Source organism: Tyto alba, unplaced genomic scaffold, assembly GCF_018691265.1.
Source record: "Tyto alba isolate M040663 unplaced genomic scaffold, T.alba_DEE_v4.0 Super-Scaffold_3, whole genome shotgun sequence".
Taxonomy (NCBI): Eukaryota; Metazoa; Chordata; class Aves; order Strigiformes; family Tytonidae; genus Tyto; species Tyto alba.
This window is the reverse complement of record NW_024881304.1, coordinates 12,631,090-12,648,125: the sequence shown is the minus strand read 5'-3', so window position 1 is coordinate 12,648,125 and position 17,036 is coordinate 12,631,090. Positions and strand designations below refer to the sequence as shown.

General features: G+C 42.1%; 1 protein-coding gene across 26 annotated transcripts in view; it reads left to right on the top strand.

Moving 5' to 3' along the window:
- Positions 1–17,036, top strand: part of MAGI1 (membrane associated guanylate kinase, WW and PDZ domain containing 1) — a 357,611-nt gene that overhangs the window by 293,570 nt on the left and 47,005 nt on the right. For 21 of the 26 annotated variants that reach the window (XM_042799313.1, XM_032985720.2, XM_032985736.2 and 18 more), the window contains 4 exons: positions 1,945–2,033; positions 3,060–3,152; positions 6,864–7,046; positions 8,113–8,733. In XM_042799313.1, the coding sequence (XP_042655247.1) occupies positions 1,945–2,033; positions 3,060–3,152; positions 6,864–7,046; positions 8,113–8,733 (986 nt within the window). The remainder of the gene's footprint in view (positions 1–1,944; positions 2,034–3,059; positions 3,153–6,863; positions 7,047–8,112; positions 8,734–17,036) is intronic. The other 5 variants (XM_032985730.2, XM_032985729.2, XM_032985728.2 and 2 more) reach the window with 1 other exon arrangement.

The following is a 17,036-nucleotide window of genomic DNA, read 5'->3' as shown; positions in this document are numbered from 1 at the left end:
TGGGGCATGCAGGAGCCCCAGCACCTCACAAAATACTTTTATCCAGAGAACATTAATAAGTGTGCGATTAACTGGGCTCAATCCCCTTCATATAACGCTATGATCAAAATAGGAGTGTGCAAAGCAGACCATCAATTCAGTTACAAGTCAGAAGACAGTCACAAGGAGGAATGGACGCGCCTGTGTGATCAGACAGCCGCGGCAGAGGTTCTTGCATCGGGCTGTGGTGGTGTGAATAGAATTACAGGTTTAATGGGACTCTCTCCAGAATTAGAACAGCTTCTTTATCTAGATGTCAGATCGCTCCCTTGGGAAGCCAGAGATCTGAGTTTAGTTTCATCGCTGACCCCATAAAATGAATTTTTAATTATGTGTATACTCTTGTCTAGTAGGATAGCTTATGACCGCCCTCAGAATAGACATGGAATACAGTTTCTGTCTGCTTTGGCTCATTTCTGACCCTACCATCTGTGCCTAGGGAAACAAGGTTAGGAAACTGTGTAATTAAGGCTTGACATTTATTTACCAAAGACATCAAGAATATTTTTCGGCTATTAAATGCTATGCCAAGAGGTCTTTACAGCATTTTTTCCCCTCATTTTTTATATACATGCCTGTTAGTTTTGTGGCACTCCTTAGTGATGAAATTAAATAGGAAAGTAACAACAATGAGATATAAATTTATTTTACTTACAATCTATAAGCTAGCAAGATGGTTATAATTTGAACATTTGTCTCTGACCCTTCCAATTTAGACACTCTATTATTACATAATAGTTTTTGTTGAGAAACAACTGTATCATTTAAAAGTTTATAACAGTTTTAAAGTAGTAAGAATTTTTTCTTAACTTTCTGAAGATATCTAGAAATGAGAAATCTTTTACAGAATTCTTTAACTTGTTTTTATTTGCTTAAATATTTTTCCAGTTATTTAATACTGATTTTCAGCAGAAAAAAATCTGAACATAACTATCTGGAGTGCTTCTATTGTAATTACTGGAAAAAATGGTTGGTTGTTCTTTTGGGGGGTTCTTTGTGATAAAGACACTTGAGACGAGACAAAATAGCATGGTAAACTTTGCTTTGCATACAAAGATGGGCTTTAAGCTAACATAATTTTCTAAGCTCTACATGCTCTTCTGCTGTAGCAAAATCACTATTGAAGAATCGCTCTTGAGCAATTGATGAGCAGCTCCTATCAACTGCAGAGAGTCCCCAGACCTGCCCCCACCTCCGTGGCATGTGTGGCTGGTGTTCGTCGTTTGGTTTCATAATATGGTTAATCATAATAGTGCATTGCTTATCTGCCAATTTTGAGGCTGGGCTGCTTTTTTTTTTTTTTTCCTTTTCCTGAGGTTGGTAAGAAGTATTGGCTCTAAACTTCTCCTGTAGATCAAAAGCTGCCTAATGGCCCTCCAAAGAGGACTGCTGAAATTTCACCAATTGCTGGTTTCCACTGGGAGTATTTGATAATATCCCCACAGATATTTTTAAGACACCCTGTTAATATTGTGTATTGATTAGGTAGCTGACAGACGTTACCAGTTGTTGGGGTTTGGTTTTTTGTTTTTTAACTTCGGTGAGACAGGGAATGACTGGACCTCTGGGAATCTGATTAAAGCAGGGGAGATAAAGGCCTGTCTTTTAAGATGCAATCAGGCAAAGCGCCTTTTCTGCTTTAATCTTATTTTTTCACAGATAGATCACTACTTTAATGTATTTGAAGGAATTAGCCATTCCTACTCAAGACATCATATCAATACTGGAATCTGCTTGTTTTCCTAAATATGCTTTTGGCACGACTAGGTGAGCCTTGCTTCACATACACTGTTGCTGGGGTTTTTTGGTATTTTACTCCTTTCCCCAGAGGATTTTCATGCCTGGCCATCATTCCTGCTTGTCACATAAAGCGTTTCCTAATTTACTGCTCTCTTTCATCTCCAGCCACATCAACCGGAAGACACAGTATGAAAACCCAGTTCTTGAAGCAAAGAGGAAGAAACAGCTTGAGCAACAGCAACAGCCACCAGAAGGTTGGCACCACTGAGGGTGTGATGGTTGGGGTTTTCATGAGGGAATGTGCCCTCCCTTGCCTTGGCAGCACCATGCCAGTGTGTTTGTCTTTCCTTCTGTAGCCATAACATTTAAAGGCAAAATGACGTGCATAGGAAAGGTTGCATATGCCCTTCATGTAAGATGCAGAAAATGAGAAAATATAACTACTTAAATGTAGTAGCTTTCACCCCTGTTAAAGAGGAGAGATTTTTCTTTTGATGTCCTTCATTTCTGGAAAGTTTCTAGGCTTCCCGGAAACAACTAAAACACACATTTTCCTCTTTAATCTGCTTCATCAAGTTACTCACTGCACCTGGTGTTGTTCCAGTCTGCACTGGGACTCACAGGCTATCGAAGGAGATGAGGAGTGGGAATTTACATGCGCACTAGAAAAACTCTGCATGAGAGACCTCCTAACCCAAAACTTTTGGATGTTGTCAAGCTGTAACATCTGAAGTAATTTTAAAACACTTTTTATTTTTCCTCCACCCCCCTTTTTTTTTTTTTTTTTTTTTTTCTTTAAATGCAGCCCACCTGTAGTGAGGGATCTGTGGCATTTGAATTTGTTTTGGTACCCTTGTAGCTTTCCCACCAAGTTATTACACAACAGTTACTATCCAAGGGAAAAATAATAGAGGCTTCCAGCGTTCCTCCTGCAGCTCCATTTCCTGCAACATCATCTCTTCTACTTAGATGCTCTGAGTGCCATGGGGAATAGATTTCATACAAATGTCAAGACCACTTAGATGCAAATCAAGTCACAAATCTGAGTGTGAGATAGGGCGTCCCAGCAGACAATCAGTTGACCTGTACATAGAGAGTCCTCCAGAACTGGTTTTTGGACATCCCATTCATTTTATTCCTTCTCTTCATGATTCTCTTCCCTCTCTTGCCATGCTTCTCACTTCTCCTCTGCTTGAACTCCATAATCCCAGTGTGTGTACATGCAGGAGCTTATAGTGCTGTTGTGAAACAAGTAACATTTCCCTCTCTGCCTTCTCTAGAATGGACAGAAGAGTGTCCATCTCTCCCACCACCTGCTGCTCCAAACCATGTTTCAAACAACCAAGAGGCAGTTCGGGAAGCACCAGTGCAAGGTAACAACCTTGTTAAGACAGTTGTAAAAGTGTGACAAGATTGTTTTTTTTCTGGGAGTGAAATTCCCTCAGCCACCAGCAAATGTAGTGTCTCCATGACTAGTGTCACACACCAGGGCATGTGCCTGCTTATCTCAACTCCCATAGATTTTGAGACTAGCTGTTTCAAGACCACGTTTTTTGCCAAATGCAAGAGGCAGATGAGATTGCATGCATCCAAAAAGGATTGTGGCTATTCTCTGTTTGGCGTTCCAAGTCTTTAAAAAGGCATGGTGAAAACATGGTTTACATTGGTGGGATTTAGCAGCAACTGTGGAACTACAAGTGCAAGTAGGAGATCCTTTTCCACAGAGCTGTGTGGATATGCAAAAATTAAGCTTTTACACCTTATAAATTCTACTGGGTTTAGAATATGGCTCTTACTATAAGATCTAGTGCAGAGATTTTTTTCAGTTCTCATAAGTCAACACTCCCTCCCAAAAAAAAGCAGCATAAAACCTCACCATGTTGCACTATGATTAAGACACAGACATGCATTAAGATCGTCATGTTTTAGTTTGACAGCGAAAGTCAATGTCACCCCATGTCTGCATTCGTGGGTAGGTAGAGTTTCAAGTTAAAGTATTTTAAGAGCCCTGGAAACTCATCAGCTTGTTTGGGAGCTGTGATGTTCATAGGTTGTCAGCATTGTTTGGCAGGACCTTGGTTTTGGAGATCTTGGGTGTCTTGGTTGCATTTGTGACATGTGAGCAGCCAGGTTCTGGTGTTGCCATAGGTGAGTGTGGCTTGCAAATTTATGGATTTTCTTTTTTGTGTCTTTGAATCCAAATGAAAATTTGGGGGGGTAGGAGCTGGAGGGAACACCAGAAGAAGGAGATCCTCTGCCATTTGGAGAGCTTTGCAGAGCTACCATGCCTTCATGCTGAATCTGACTTTCTGTGGTAACAGAGGGCGAAGCAGCACAAGTGCCTTGGCCACATGCTAGGGGCAAATTACAGCATGTTTCTGAAACATCTGAGTTGAAGTTCCTCTGGGAAGCTCTGCATGAGAAGGGAATGATAGTAGGTATAAATACTGCAGACCTACTCTGAAGCTGTACATGTGTACAAGTACTTTGGGTTATTACAGCCTTATTTATTAGTGTCAGTGGTCTGTGTATAGCCAACTGCTCACAGATCAGTTGCTTGTCTTAAATAACTAACCAGACAGGACATGAATCATTCCTGAATTTGCAGAATGAGCTGAAACATTGCCAGATCTGGTTGCCAGCTAGGGCAGATAGTTTTTCACTTGTACCTATTGCAGTACAAGTGCTCTTTGGTTACAAGTGTTTGTAAATGGTCTTCATCTTTGACTACATCTAAACTGCACAGCAAGCGAATGGCATTGCCCTAGTCTGCAGAAACCAGACTCTGGGGAAGTTGAGAGAGGGGGAATTTTGCTGGACCATGTCATCCTGATAGACCTGGGAGCAGCAGGGGGAGGCTGGCCCTGGGAGCTGGGAGATAATCCCGTGCTCTGCAGGTCAGCTGTGGCTTCCGAAGGTGAGCTGGGCAGTGGTGCTGGTCTCCCAGGCAGCCTTTCCTGCCGTGAAGAGCCAAAGAGTGCTCTCTGCTGCAGGTGGCAGCTAACCAGCCCTTCCAAAACAGACACGTGAAATTTAGCAGTGTCCAAAGCCCCCATCACATTCCTGAGGGATATTATAATAATCCAGACTTGCAACAAGGAAAAATACGAGAAGTCTGGGGATGGTACGCTGACCACCAGGCATCACGGGATAGACACATCATCAGAGTGCCCCAGAAATGCTGGTCTTCCTTGGGGAGACATCTGTGAATGCCACCTCTGCCTTTCACAAAGTCAGGCTGAAGCAAGGGCTGCTCAAGTGTGGGGTTGATGTTAGAAGCCTCGCTCAGCTCTCCACCCCCTCCCGACTGCCAGCCACCGAAATTGTGCAGCAGTGTTACAGGAGAGCATTAGCCTGTCTCAGCGCCACTTTGAGTGACATGTCCTGGTACGTGCTGATGACTTCTTCTCTCTTTCATTCTTTCCTCTTCCTTTCTCAGTGCTGTTCCCTCTTCTCTTGCTCCCCATTTGCAGCAGCTATTTCCAGCTTCCCTGCCCTATGCCCAGGGGTTTGCATCTCTCCCACTAATGGCACTTCTGGTGGGGATGTGGACTCAAGGACCCCTCCTTGTGCCCCTGGCATCTCTCTCCTAGATGGGGTTTTGTAGATACACTCATTTAAAGTACGTTCTCCTCCCAAATGCTGTAGCTGCCACATAGCCTGTGGTGCTGCTATCCTGTTACTACAGGGCAAGTTCACCTTGTACTTATAGGCAGAAACCAACAAGCTGTGCTTGTTCTGCTTGTCTTTTGAACCAGAAATTAACACAGGACCAAGCTCTGCTGCACACTGCCTCTCAGCCATGTTTGTTACCTGAGATGCTGGGTTGCACTTTGATAGTCAGGGCTTTTTTGCAGCTTGGGGTTTGAGCAGAGCATCTGCCCATCATGTACAGGATTACCGTGTTCCTGTGCTACCCTTCAAAGACAGAAGACTGCAAGTCCTTACACTTGCCCCCTCATGAATAATCTTCAAATATACTTTTTTCTTTTTTTTTTTTTTCCCCTAGTTAAAGTCTTACAAGTCTCAAATCCCCTCGCTCTCCCTCAAGGTCTCCTTTCTGAACAGAGGCCCACGGCAATGCTGCCGAGGCTTTTGAAAGTACGCCAGCTCTCCTGGCTGCGATACACACTGCTGATCCTGGAACTGTCACCAGAGGGCTTAGTGGCACAGTCTTTTCCCCTCTAAGCATTAAAAACAAATACAAGTGCAAAGGTGTTTAGTGTTGGCACTGTGGAGTACAGCAACCATGATCCCTTTTCCAAGTCTGTGCAACATGCTTTGCAAGGATGCACTTCTGTCTTTGGAGCACCTCGTTCCCTTGTTAACCGTGCTTCCAGAGAGCACTAACAGCCCGCCAGCACAGCTGCTTCAGTCCCGGGCCACTCTTTGATCCCTGCTTCACAACAGCAGTGTTTCATCCACAGCAGGCAAGGAGCAGAAAGGAAAGAGAAAAGATTTCAAACAGTGTCTGAAGAACATCATCATTCTCCCCTTTTTCACTGGAGGAGGTCACAGGGTGGTGGTGGTGGCGGGGTGGGGCAAGTTATGCTAAAGGGTTACTCAGTGTCTTGCCAGAGCTCAGAAGTTGCTTTTTGCTCCGTGGAGTGGGAGAAAGCCAAGTGGTGAAAAACATGGTGATATTCCTTTCTGCAGGAATTCTCTCTGCAGACTCCTTCTGTAGGAGGCATTTGTGCTGCCTCTGTCCCATCCTTCCTGGGATGGATATAACCGCCTCAGGACAGATAGGACACATATCTAAGCCAGCATTGCCAGCTTTAATATATTCCATTCTTTAAAGCAGCATGTTTTTCCCTTTGTAGCCTTGGGGCTTTGGTGCGCACAAGCACAGCTAACAAAGTGCCAGGTACTAGGGGTTTTGCTCATCCTTTTTACTGCATGATTTGAATCCAAGGAGACGGGTGGAGTGCGATGAGGTGAGAGGATGCTGGAGTGAAGTGCAGTCCTGTCCCAGCACACCGCTGTGTTTGTCTGTGTACTTGTTAGAACAGGGAGGGTCAGAGTTAAAACAGATCAAATGCTCTTGCCTGCCTGTTTATAGATTTTCCCAACTTCCTACGCAGGAAAACCTTTTTTTACACGAAACCCTTCTGAGTTGAAAGGGAAGTTCATCCACACCAAGTTAAGGAAAAGCAGCAGGGGTTTCGGTTTCACCGTCGTCGGAGGGGATGAGCCAGATGAATTTCTCCAGATCAAAAGTTTGGTGCTTGATGGCCCTGCAGCCCTGGATGGTAAAATGGAAACAGGTACCAATGCTTTATATCAAAATCAACACCACTAGTTTGGTTTATGTTTTTACAGCTGTTTTTATGTGCAGTTCATAAAGGTCTGTAGTTCTCATCCTCGTCTTGGGGAAAGGCATTCAGCTTTCCCATCAGCCGAAAGGGAAGTGAGATACATTGAGGGATATGTTCAGAGTCTTATATCATGGAATTTCATGTGCTGGAATGTCACCACAGGTGTCAAAATATCCAGCTGGGGCTCTACCAGCTCCTGCTGTCCCCATGCTGACCTGAGGAGAGGAGCCAGCAGTTGTAGGGTCCCACCTCGGGCTGCAGGCTGCTGCTCCCCGCTGTGGCGATAGTAGGGGTGCATCACCATGTGTTTTATGTATCTGTCACCCCCTCTCCCAAGCTGCCCCCAGGCAATGGGCAGAGGAGTGGACTAATTTGCATTTTCCTGTGTGGAGGCACCAAGGCTCAATTTGTTTTGCCAGAGATCAGGCCCAGCGTGGTGAAATCCTGTTAAGATTCACCTGAGGTCACAACTCCTAACTTGCAGGTGGAGCATCACAGCATCAGACATTCCCATGTCGCATCCTCAGTGTTAAAAAATTAATCGTAACTTAATCAATACATAGATTTCAGGCTGAATTATGTCTGAGATGTGACACATGGCACCGTATTTGAGCAGTTGGTATTTGAGAGCCTTCTGTTATAGCTCTCATGTGCTCTTGGTTTTGTTTCTATCATATGTCAGTGTAGCACAATGTATAACAGTGAGAGCTGGACTTTGAAATAGCTGTTAAATGGGCCATATACCGTCATTTGAATTTATTAGTCTTTTGCATGAGCCAGTTTCATTTTCACTTTCAAAAACATTTATGTATATAAAGGCTTTATGCAGTGAATCCACTGGGTACAGAGAGTTCTTGCTTGCCGAAGTGTCACCACTCTTTTTTTTGCAAAGGTATGATATTTACCTGTGAGTGGTACCTGTGGATGCTGCAGATCAGCTCTCAGGCTCTAGTTCTCACCTTCCCAGGGTGCACAAAACATAAGTGTTTGGTATATCTATCTGTGTCCTCTGCAGGGGACGTCATAGTCAGCGTGAACGATACCTGTGTGCTGGGGCACACTCATGCTCAAGTTGTGAAAATCTTCCAGTCCATCCCCATCGGTGCCAGTGTGGACCTTGAACTGTGCCGAGGCTACCCCCTGCCCTTCGATCCCGATGATCCCAACACAAGCCTGGTTACATCCGTGGCAATTTTGGACAAAGAGCCAATCATTGTGAACGGACAGGAAAACTATGACTCCCCGGCGAGCCACAGTAGTAAAACAGGGAAAGTAAATGGCACAAAGGAAGTGAGACCCAGCAGCCCGGCTGAGGTCTCCTCCAACGGACCCCATGGTTACCCCAATGACACGGTCTCTTTGGCGTCTTCGATAGCAACACAACCTGAACTCATAACTGTGCATATAGTGAAAGGGCCTATGGGCTTTGGGTTTACTATAGCAGACAGTCCCGGTGGGGGTGGCCAAAGAGTGAAACAAATCGTGGACAGCCCAAGGTGCCGCGGCCTGAAGGAGGGTGACCTCATAGTCGAAGTCAACAAGAAGAATGTGCAGAGCCTCACTCACAACCAGGTGGTGGATATGCTGATTGAATGTCCTAAGGGAAGCGAAGTCACATTGCTGGTGCAGCGAGGAGGTAAGTCTTCAAAACTGCTTTAATATATTTCTTCTCGAAATTTTAAAAAAATACATATAATGCAAGACCTGCTCTCCTGAGCTTCTCTGTAGAAATGGTTTAGGTCCTGAGGTGTAGGAACTGCCCCCAGTTGGCAGTTGTCAGGTCACATAGACAGTTAAATGGGGGGAATGTGCATGTAGTTTCCATGCACACATGGACTACACATGTCTTCTGGTAATGCACAAAAGGGCAGTATGGTTACACATATGGTTACACCTTTACTTACATAACAAGCCCTGATCTCATGCTGGTAAAAATTATTTTAAATAAAACGGACATTTCTTGATCTGTTTTGGGGGATGAAAAAGGCTGGTAACATGTTTTGTAATTTGCAGTGTTCAAAATCAGATACCCAATGACTCTTCACTTTGGAAGGGTTACACCTAGGATACAGTTGGAAGTGGAGGAGAAAATTTAAACTTCTCCAAGTTGTAAGCAATTGAAATATTACTTTTGGACATGTTTATTTGCTGCTCAATCAGGAGCTGAGCTCATTTTTGGTTGCATTGTTGAGAGGCCACAAGCAGGTACAAAAAACACTCTGCAGGCAGTATGTCTGCAGCCCACGTGGGAACAGGAATGGCAGGTAGCCTCAGTGGGGTCAGTCCATCCACAGGAACTCTCTCCCTGCACGTAGTAACTGTGAAGTACTCTGAGGTAGCACACCCCACCTCACACAGCACACTTTTAGTCTGTGGATTAAAATTACTGGAAGAGTTAATGTCAGGCTTGGAGGGAAAATCCAGGTCAGCTGTTGGGTGCAAAGTCAAGAGCAGAGGGGTCAGCTCTCGCTCTGGCATTGGCAGTGGGGATCCAAGAGGGGAAAAGCCCCGGCCCCGCTGCCCATCCTGCCCTGTGCCGCCGTTTTTATGGACAACACACACGTTGGTGCTCAGCAGCACCTTGCAGGGACGAGCATGCTGCAGAGACAGAGTTAGGGTGACCAAGTAGATGCTGAACGCCATCGCCAGCCAGCCCTGGGAGGGGAGTTTGATAAAAATTTACTTTTCTGATGCCTTTTTTGAAGTGTTTCTATTGCAGTAAGTTAGCAATAAAAGTCAGTCTGTTTTAAAGGGGGACAAGTTGCTTCCTGAATTTACAGGTCTGGTTTGTTGTTTTTAAACCCCTATTTCAAGGAATTGAGGATATTGGTTCTGTGGTTTTGTATTTTGATAGTAAATTAAAAAGTAGAGAACAGAATATATGAAGAACTCTCCAGTGTTCAGAGTGTGAATTCCTTAAAGACTTTCAGCACTAGAGAGGTTTAAAAAATGCACTGCGTTCTCATGATTAATATATGTATTATGGAGAAAATATGGTTGGAAGAAAAATAGCAGCTATTATTAATCCTCCTGGAGAGCGCATATATATCTAGTAACACCATACATTAATTATTTGAATTGTGGCTGACATTTAATAATCCTCCTTATGCCTTGAAGGCATAATGAAAAGATTTGATGAGGAAATAAAAGCATAGTTTTAATAAGATAGTAAATATTTCCCTGGTAACCTTGCTGAATATATCTTTTCCTATTTTCTTTTTTTTTTTTTTTTTTTTTTTTTTATTTATTTAATTGAGATAATAACCACGTGTTGAGCATTTGCTATCACCTTCCTAGGTAGATACCATATCAATCTCCTTGAACTGCCTCCCTCCTTCCTTCAAGATCCTGACAATTCCATCTCAGCATAGAGCACTTACAGTTCCAAATTTCACACTCTCATGGTACAGGACTCAGAAACTGTGGTGTCCCTGGATCTATGGTTAATCATTGAAACCTTGTTTTCCTTCACATCCAGAAGAAAGCTGAAACAAAGTTGTAGCACAGAAGCCAAGCAGAGTATGGACAGTAGTAGCCCGGAACCAAACCCATTTGGCTTTGTTTAATTAAAGCTTGTAAGGTGGAGGTGACTAAACTGCACCCAGCACTCAGTGCTACTGCGCATGGGTCCTTTCTCCCATAGCATTACCTCGTGTTACCCTTGCCATGTCTTTTATCAGAAGTACCATCCCCAAAGTTGCCACTATTTATTTTGGTCTGATTACAGAAATGTATTTGGCTCTGGTGTCTGATAAGCTCCTTCAGGGCTCTTGAAGCAGTTCTTCAGCTTCACTGTCAGTTGTCTTTTCCTCCTCCTCCCTCTGGTGTCCAGTGAAGAAAATGCTCAGATGCTGTCAGGCAGCCTTGCATTAGCCTAACATTTGCATTCAGTCAGGCTTTGCATGAACATCCCTGCAACACTAAGGCTGGTGTTCAGAGCTGCCGAAAGGATTTGTCAGAAATGATTACTCATCAGGCAGAAAAATATCAGAAATAGATGTGTAATATACAGGAAAAGCTCTGCCTGCTCAAAGCTCCTGGTACACTCCCAACAATGAGGTTTAATTGTTAAAATGCAAACCCACGGCCGCTGAGAGCAGCCTGTAAAATATTTACTGTAAAGTGTATCCAGCTGAAGGGCTGGTTTATGGGAGCGAATGAGTCCTGCCATTGCCTTTGAGTGAGGAACAGGATGATTTCAGGAAGGATGAGGCTGAAATGCCCTCTCTGTGTGCTCGGCTGCTCATGTGTCATCTGAAAATTGTTTGCAGGACTCATACAAGATTAGGACAGGGGGATAAATACATTAAGAGAGGAACAATGTTAGGTCATTGAGATTTTTGATTTCCAGATGCCCTATAGAAAACTTACCGTATTTGTGTTCTGATTTAATTTCTTATTTTCCCCTGCCTCATCCCCTCCCCAGGGCTTAATTATATTATTGCTGTTGTTTTCCTATGTCACCTGTACGTAGTGCTGGATAAAACTCACTGAGCGTATCTCATTGTTTAGACTTCAACACTTGCAGGGTTCGGAAAGGATAAATTCGGAGCAGAGTCAGCGTGTGAGGTTACTAATTGGGCTGTATGCAAGAGCAGATCGGAAAAGCTGCTTTTTCTTAGCAAAATTAAGGGACAGAGCGGACAAAATTATTGTCTCTGACTATTAGGTAGGAGAGATAGAAGATATTTAAACCAAAGAGTTGGCTGGAGAACAACTGGTTGTTGTTCAGCCATGAGTAATTTAAACTGGAAAAACGAAGAAAGTGCCAGCCCATTAGAGCCTGTAAGTCAAACTGGAGGAGGCATAAAGGCTTTGCTGTCTGAAGGTGAAGCTCAGCACATTTGAAGGGGATATGACATGGTGCCTGCAACAGCAGAGGAGATGCTTGATAACCCAGCAGGACTGTTCAAGGGCTGTGTAGATGAAATTAAACCAGTACTACTGGTTACAAAATGCAGGATTAAGCCTATGTTTTTGTCCCTGTACTGCACAATGTGATTACCCATTTCAGTTATTTTAAAGAATTATTGTTAATAAGGCCACAAAAGGTCTTTATTTTGAATATTTATAACTGAAAAGGTTCTTTTAACCTTGTACCTACCAAGTACATAAAGTACTTTTCTCAAAAAAAAAAAAAAAAGCAAAGAAAGAAGGTAATAATATTTGCCACTCGAAATCCATTTGTCATTGAAGTCTTGTCTACGCACAGTAATCGACTGAAATAAGCAATTCTCAAATACCTCTCCATTCTGCACAGATTCTATTCAGAATCAAAGCAACATTTTGTCAGAATAATTTCCCTGCTTCCCAAGGGACTTTTATTCTGGGAGTTGTGTCTATGCTGGGACAGGTAGGGGGCTGTTTCAGAACAAGATATTCTGCAAAACTACTGTGCAGTATTTTTTTGGAGTCACTAAGACCTAATATTTGTTTCAGTTAGAACATTTGTGTGTCTTATTGATGTATTTTGTGAATTACCTCAGATTAAAGAGGATTATTTTTTTCCCTTTTTTCCCCTTTTTTTTTTTTTTTTTTTTTTTTTTTAGATCAGTCTTCACTTTAGGTCACCCAAAAATATTGTAATTAGTTTGTATTCAGTTACAAGAATTAAACTGAGCAGTTTTCATGCAAGATTGAGTGGACAGTTTTCCTTCAGAGCTTTCACAGTTAGTGCTCACTAGCATCTTTATTCACCAGAAGGTCGAAAATAACATGAACCTTGAGCCTGATCTATGTAATCCCCTTGAAGATGTGTTCCCACTTTGCTTTAGATCAAAGTAAAAGCATGCAGGTGAAATGTCACTCACATGTCATGTGCAAATCAGTGGAATTTCTAATAGCTTTCCCTAGTGCCATATTCATATTTAACTGGGGAATGGAAATCCGTCTTCTGAAAAATACATGGTATCTATGCTAGAGTTTCAAAACTAAATGTGTTTTATGAGAAGAAGAACCAATGCAACGCCTACCTGTTTAAATACATGTCAGTGAGTGCCTGAGTCTTACCTCCATGTAAAAGCAATGTCCATAGTAAAGTGCCTGTTCGTGGTTTGATTGAATGGAATGTGTTTGTGGGAGCGATGAGGTGGGTGGAAGTGGGGAGTGGTCTGTGGCAGTAGTCCTGCTCATTTGGTCCTTGACTCAGTGGTCTTAAGAAGGTCCTTGTGATACATAGAACTATGTTATATGATTTGCGACAACGCAACAAATTTACAAAGCTCTAAAGCAATAAACCTATTAAATCTCCTTAGCTAGATGGACTTTCCCTTGCTGTTCTGATGATGTCCTCAGCCTGTGAGGGTAATTAACCTCCAACGCTTCCCACAGAGAGGAGTTAACTCTGCCTTGTGCTGAAAATGCATGGTAGAGTCAACTGCCCTGGATTTGAAGGCTATTTTTGTAGCCTGAAATGGAGGGACATCTTTTTTGTCTCTCTGTTTATCTTGTGTCCCTGCCATTGAAGCATCACATAGTCATATAATGGTTCGTGTCTTTTTCTTTACACTGCTTGTTGCAGCTTCAGGCTCCTACCAGCCAGGGTAGAGAGTTACAAGATCCTTTAGACACAGTGGGAAAACTTTACAAGCAATATATCATAACAACTTACAATTCCAAGCACATTATAACAGTATAATTGAAATCAGATTGGTCTTTGAGATCTAGAGTGTCAAAATACAATGCCAAGGCATAAATGAGCAGCAGCACTGAGCATTAAATATCAACTGAGTCAAATCCATTACCACTGGAGGTTTCAGAGGACATCTCCACATTACTCCATCCTTTCTGCCCTACCACAAACACCTATCAGTCTGAATTTTATAGGAAAAATATTGTCTTTGTACTTGTTTATTGAGATCCTCTCCCCCCATGGAAATTAAATTTTCCCTTCCTGTCCTTAGCAGAAGTGTTGGAAATGGATCCTTCAGTGGTAAGAGCCAAACAAAAAAAAAAAAAAAAGCAGTATCTCATGGTGTCGAAATTAGAGCTTCTTTTCAGTTGCTATCCCTAATGATGTAAACCCATGGTAATTAGAGCTGCAATCAGCTATTCAGTGCAGACTTGAACTCTTTTGAACAAGCCACTCACTTCTGTTTGCCCTTTAGGTTTGTAGTGAAGAGCGAGTTGAAAGTCGTGCCACTTAAGCATCTAGCTGCCAGAAAATTTCAAACTGTCTTAGCAGCTGCTAAATTAGAGAAAAAGTGAGTCCAAACTGCATTTAGGACAAAAATCACAACCTGGGAATCATCCAACCGTTACCACAGAGCGTGTTTGCCTGTGCCAAAGCTTCTGGAAAGGGAAGAAAAGTTCACCATTCCTAGCAGTGTTTTCAGTTCCCAATACAGAGGGATCAGAGCATTATACTGAGGTCTTTGTCCTGTGTTTGGATCCCTAGGTACCCCCCTGAACCCCATCTCGCTGAGCACAGAGCTGCTAGTACTGACCATTATGCATGTCACCTTTATGGTTGGTTTTGTCACTCTACTCCCCAGTCCACCGCATTGTGGGAGCTTCTTCCCTCACCCGGAGCAGGAGCAAATCTAATTCTGCCATCTGGTGTGCTCAGCTGACCTCTACATTTTTTGAAAATCCCATTTCAAGTCACCTCTTTTTTCCTTGCCTTACCTTCTGTTGACCACCACCAACTACCAAAGGTGCCCATACCTTCTGATAGAGTATCTCCCATCAAACCTGTTTGCTGAATCTCTCAGTATTTTGTCACTTAGTATAGGTTATTTTGAGCTGTACACTGAAAATATTTTGTCACTCAGTATAGGTTATTTTGAGCTGTACCTGATATTGTAGTACAAATAGTACTATCCAGAAATAACAGGTGAGGCGTTATTTTTGATAGCTCATAAGCACCCCTCACTACTTCATAAATTATATTTAAAAAATCAGGATCGTAACATGCTTTAAGAAATATATGTCCATGTGCAATGCCAAGATTTATTTTTCAAGTTCATTAATTTGTGTTCCAGGGTTATTGCTTTATAATTCCAGAGTTATGGATCTCTTAATTAAATTGGGAATCTCATTTGGCATTTAAAAGTCTGTCTTCAATTGTTTCCTCTTGTTTATTTTTGTTACTATTTCCTTTAAAGAGATTTGCCTGGGAAGAAGGGGATCAGATTAGTAAAGTTTGTAAATTGGTCTACAAACTACATTAGAAGTGAAATTAGATGCTTTTAAAAAGTTTTGCAATGTTACTTTTCCACTTCCTGAAAATAGACAATCCCAGTAAAAATACATTGCTAAAACTTACGATTTACGTGCAAGGAAGGAGCAGGTGGGAACCTTTAGTTGGGAGTAGCAGCATCTCTTTTTTCTAAACCACCAAGTCACTCTTTGTTATTCTTTTCTCTCTGCTAGGTGGAATTATATTCTAACAAGGCCAAAAAAAAGCTGATGAGACTTTAAAGCAAGTTTAAAGCAAGTTTGATGTCACATTTACTATTCTTCTACAGCCTTATTCTGATTAGGGACTAGTATATCAAGGAACAGATACAAAAATCAGTTGAAGTCAGGAAAAGATGAAATAAAGGAAATGTTACACATTTTGATGTTTTTAATACGAAGTTTGAAGTTCATACCCCTTATTAGAATTGCTTATGTTCCATGTGTTTCAATCCACTGTGCAAGTTAATTTTCCTGTAAATGACTCTGGAGTGTTAGATACGCCTTTTTGGGGCAACGCTGTGTATTGTTATGCAGCACCATACACTGATCACTGGTAATTGGTTTTGTAAAGCAAGCTAGCAGGAACTTGTTTTCTCTTTGTGATAAAAATAAGCCGAATTTAACATTTAAAATCAGGTCGTCTTATAAATAATGTAATATTTTGGTATTACGCAGTGTTTTTCTCCTTCAAAGTGCTTTACAGGTGTTAATCTTAGTGACATTCGCCATCTGTTTTTGATGATCTGAATTTGCAAGGTTTGAGATAACTCTGATTACCAAAAACATGAAGGGGGGAGTTTTGGTGCTGCTGAAATCCATGGCAAGGCTTCCATTTAGACTCCAGGAGGTAGCAGGATTTCACCAAGGTTTTGGATGCCTACAAATGCCTGCAGCCACAAAGGGTAATTGTCGGTAGTTTGTTCAGACACCAAGTAGTGTGATGTGTGTTACTAACATTCATACAAATAGTGCATTTTTAGGAACTAATTGCTCAGTGTTACCAGGTCGTGCTGGGGTTTCTCAATGCAAGGCATCCAGTTGAAATAGTAAGCAACAAATTCAAATATCAACCTCAAAAAGCTGAAGCACTTAAAAAATTCTGTGTTAAGCTCCCAAACTTCCAGATGTAAAAATATCGCATCTGTCTTATTATTTCAGGTCTCTAGTATTCATATCCACTTGCCTTTCCCCCTAAACCCTGCAAGGCTAAGAAACTCCAAGCAAAGCACGTTTTCATATGAGCACCTGATTCCAAAAGCAAGAGCTTTATAATATTACAATTCTGATAATAAAGGAAATTGGCATTGCTGATGATATGCGGACATTTTAATCACCTGTAGAATTTCCAGCTCTTGCTGGTGTGATACATACAAAGTGCTGACACTAATCTATTAGTCATTTGAGGCACAAGTGTTTTCTCCTCAGCTACCCTTCATTAACTCCATTTGTACTGATTCTCTTCTAGAAATGAGTAAGCAGATAAAGAGATGCCTGTGAAATCTACTTTTTGGGTCAGCATTAGTTTTACATCAGTTGCCCTGCATTTCTGTGGCCTATCTATGCTATAGCTTGTGTCCCCCATATATATGTGTCATCTGAGCTCCTGAGTCGCTTGGAAGAGTAAAACAGGATAGAACAGTTGCTGATTCATTGCTTGGCATTTCATTACACATTTTGCATTAATTTCAAGGGCTGAGATAATTTCCTAAAGTTTTGAGCTATTTCACGAAGCGTGCTTTAAGGCCAGGATCAAACCTG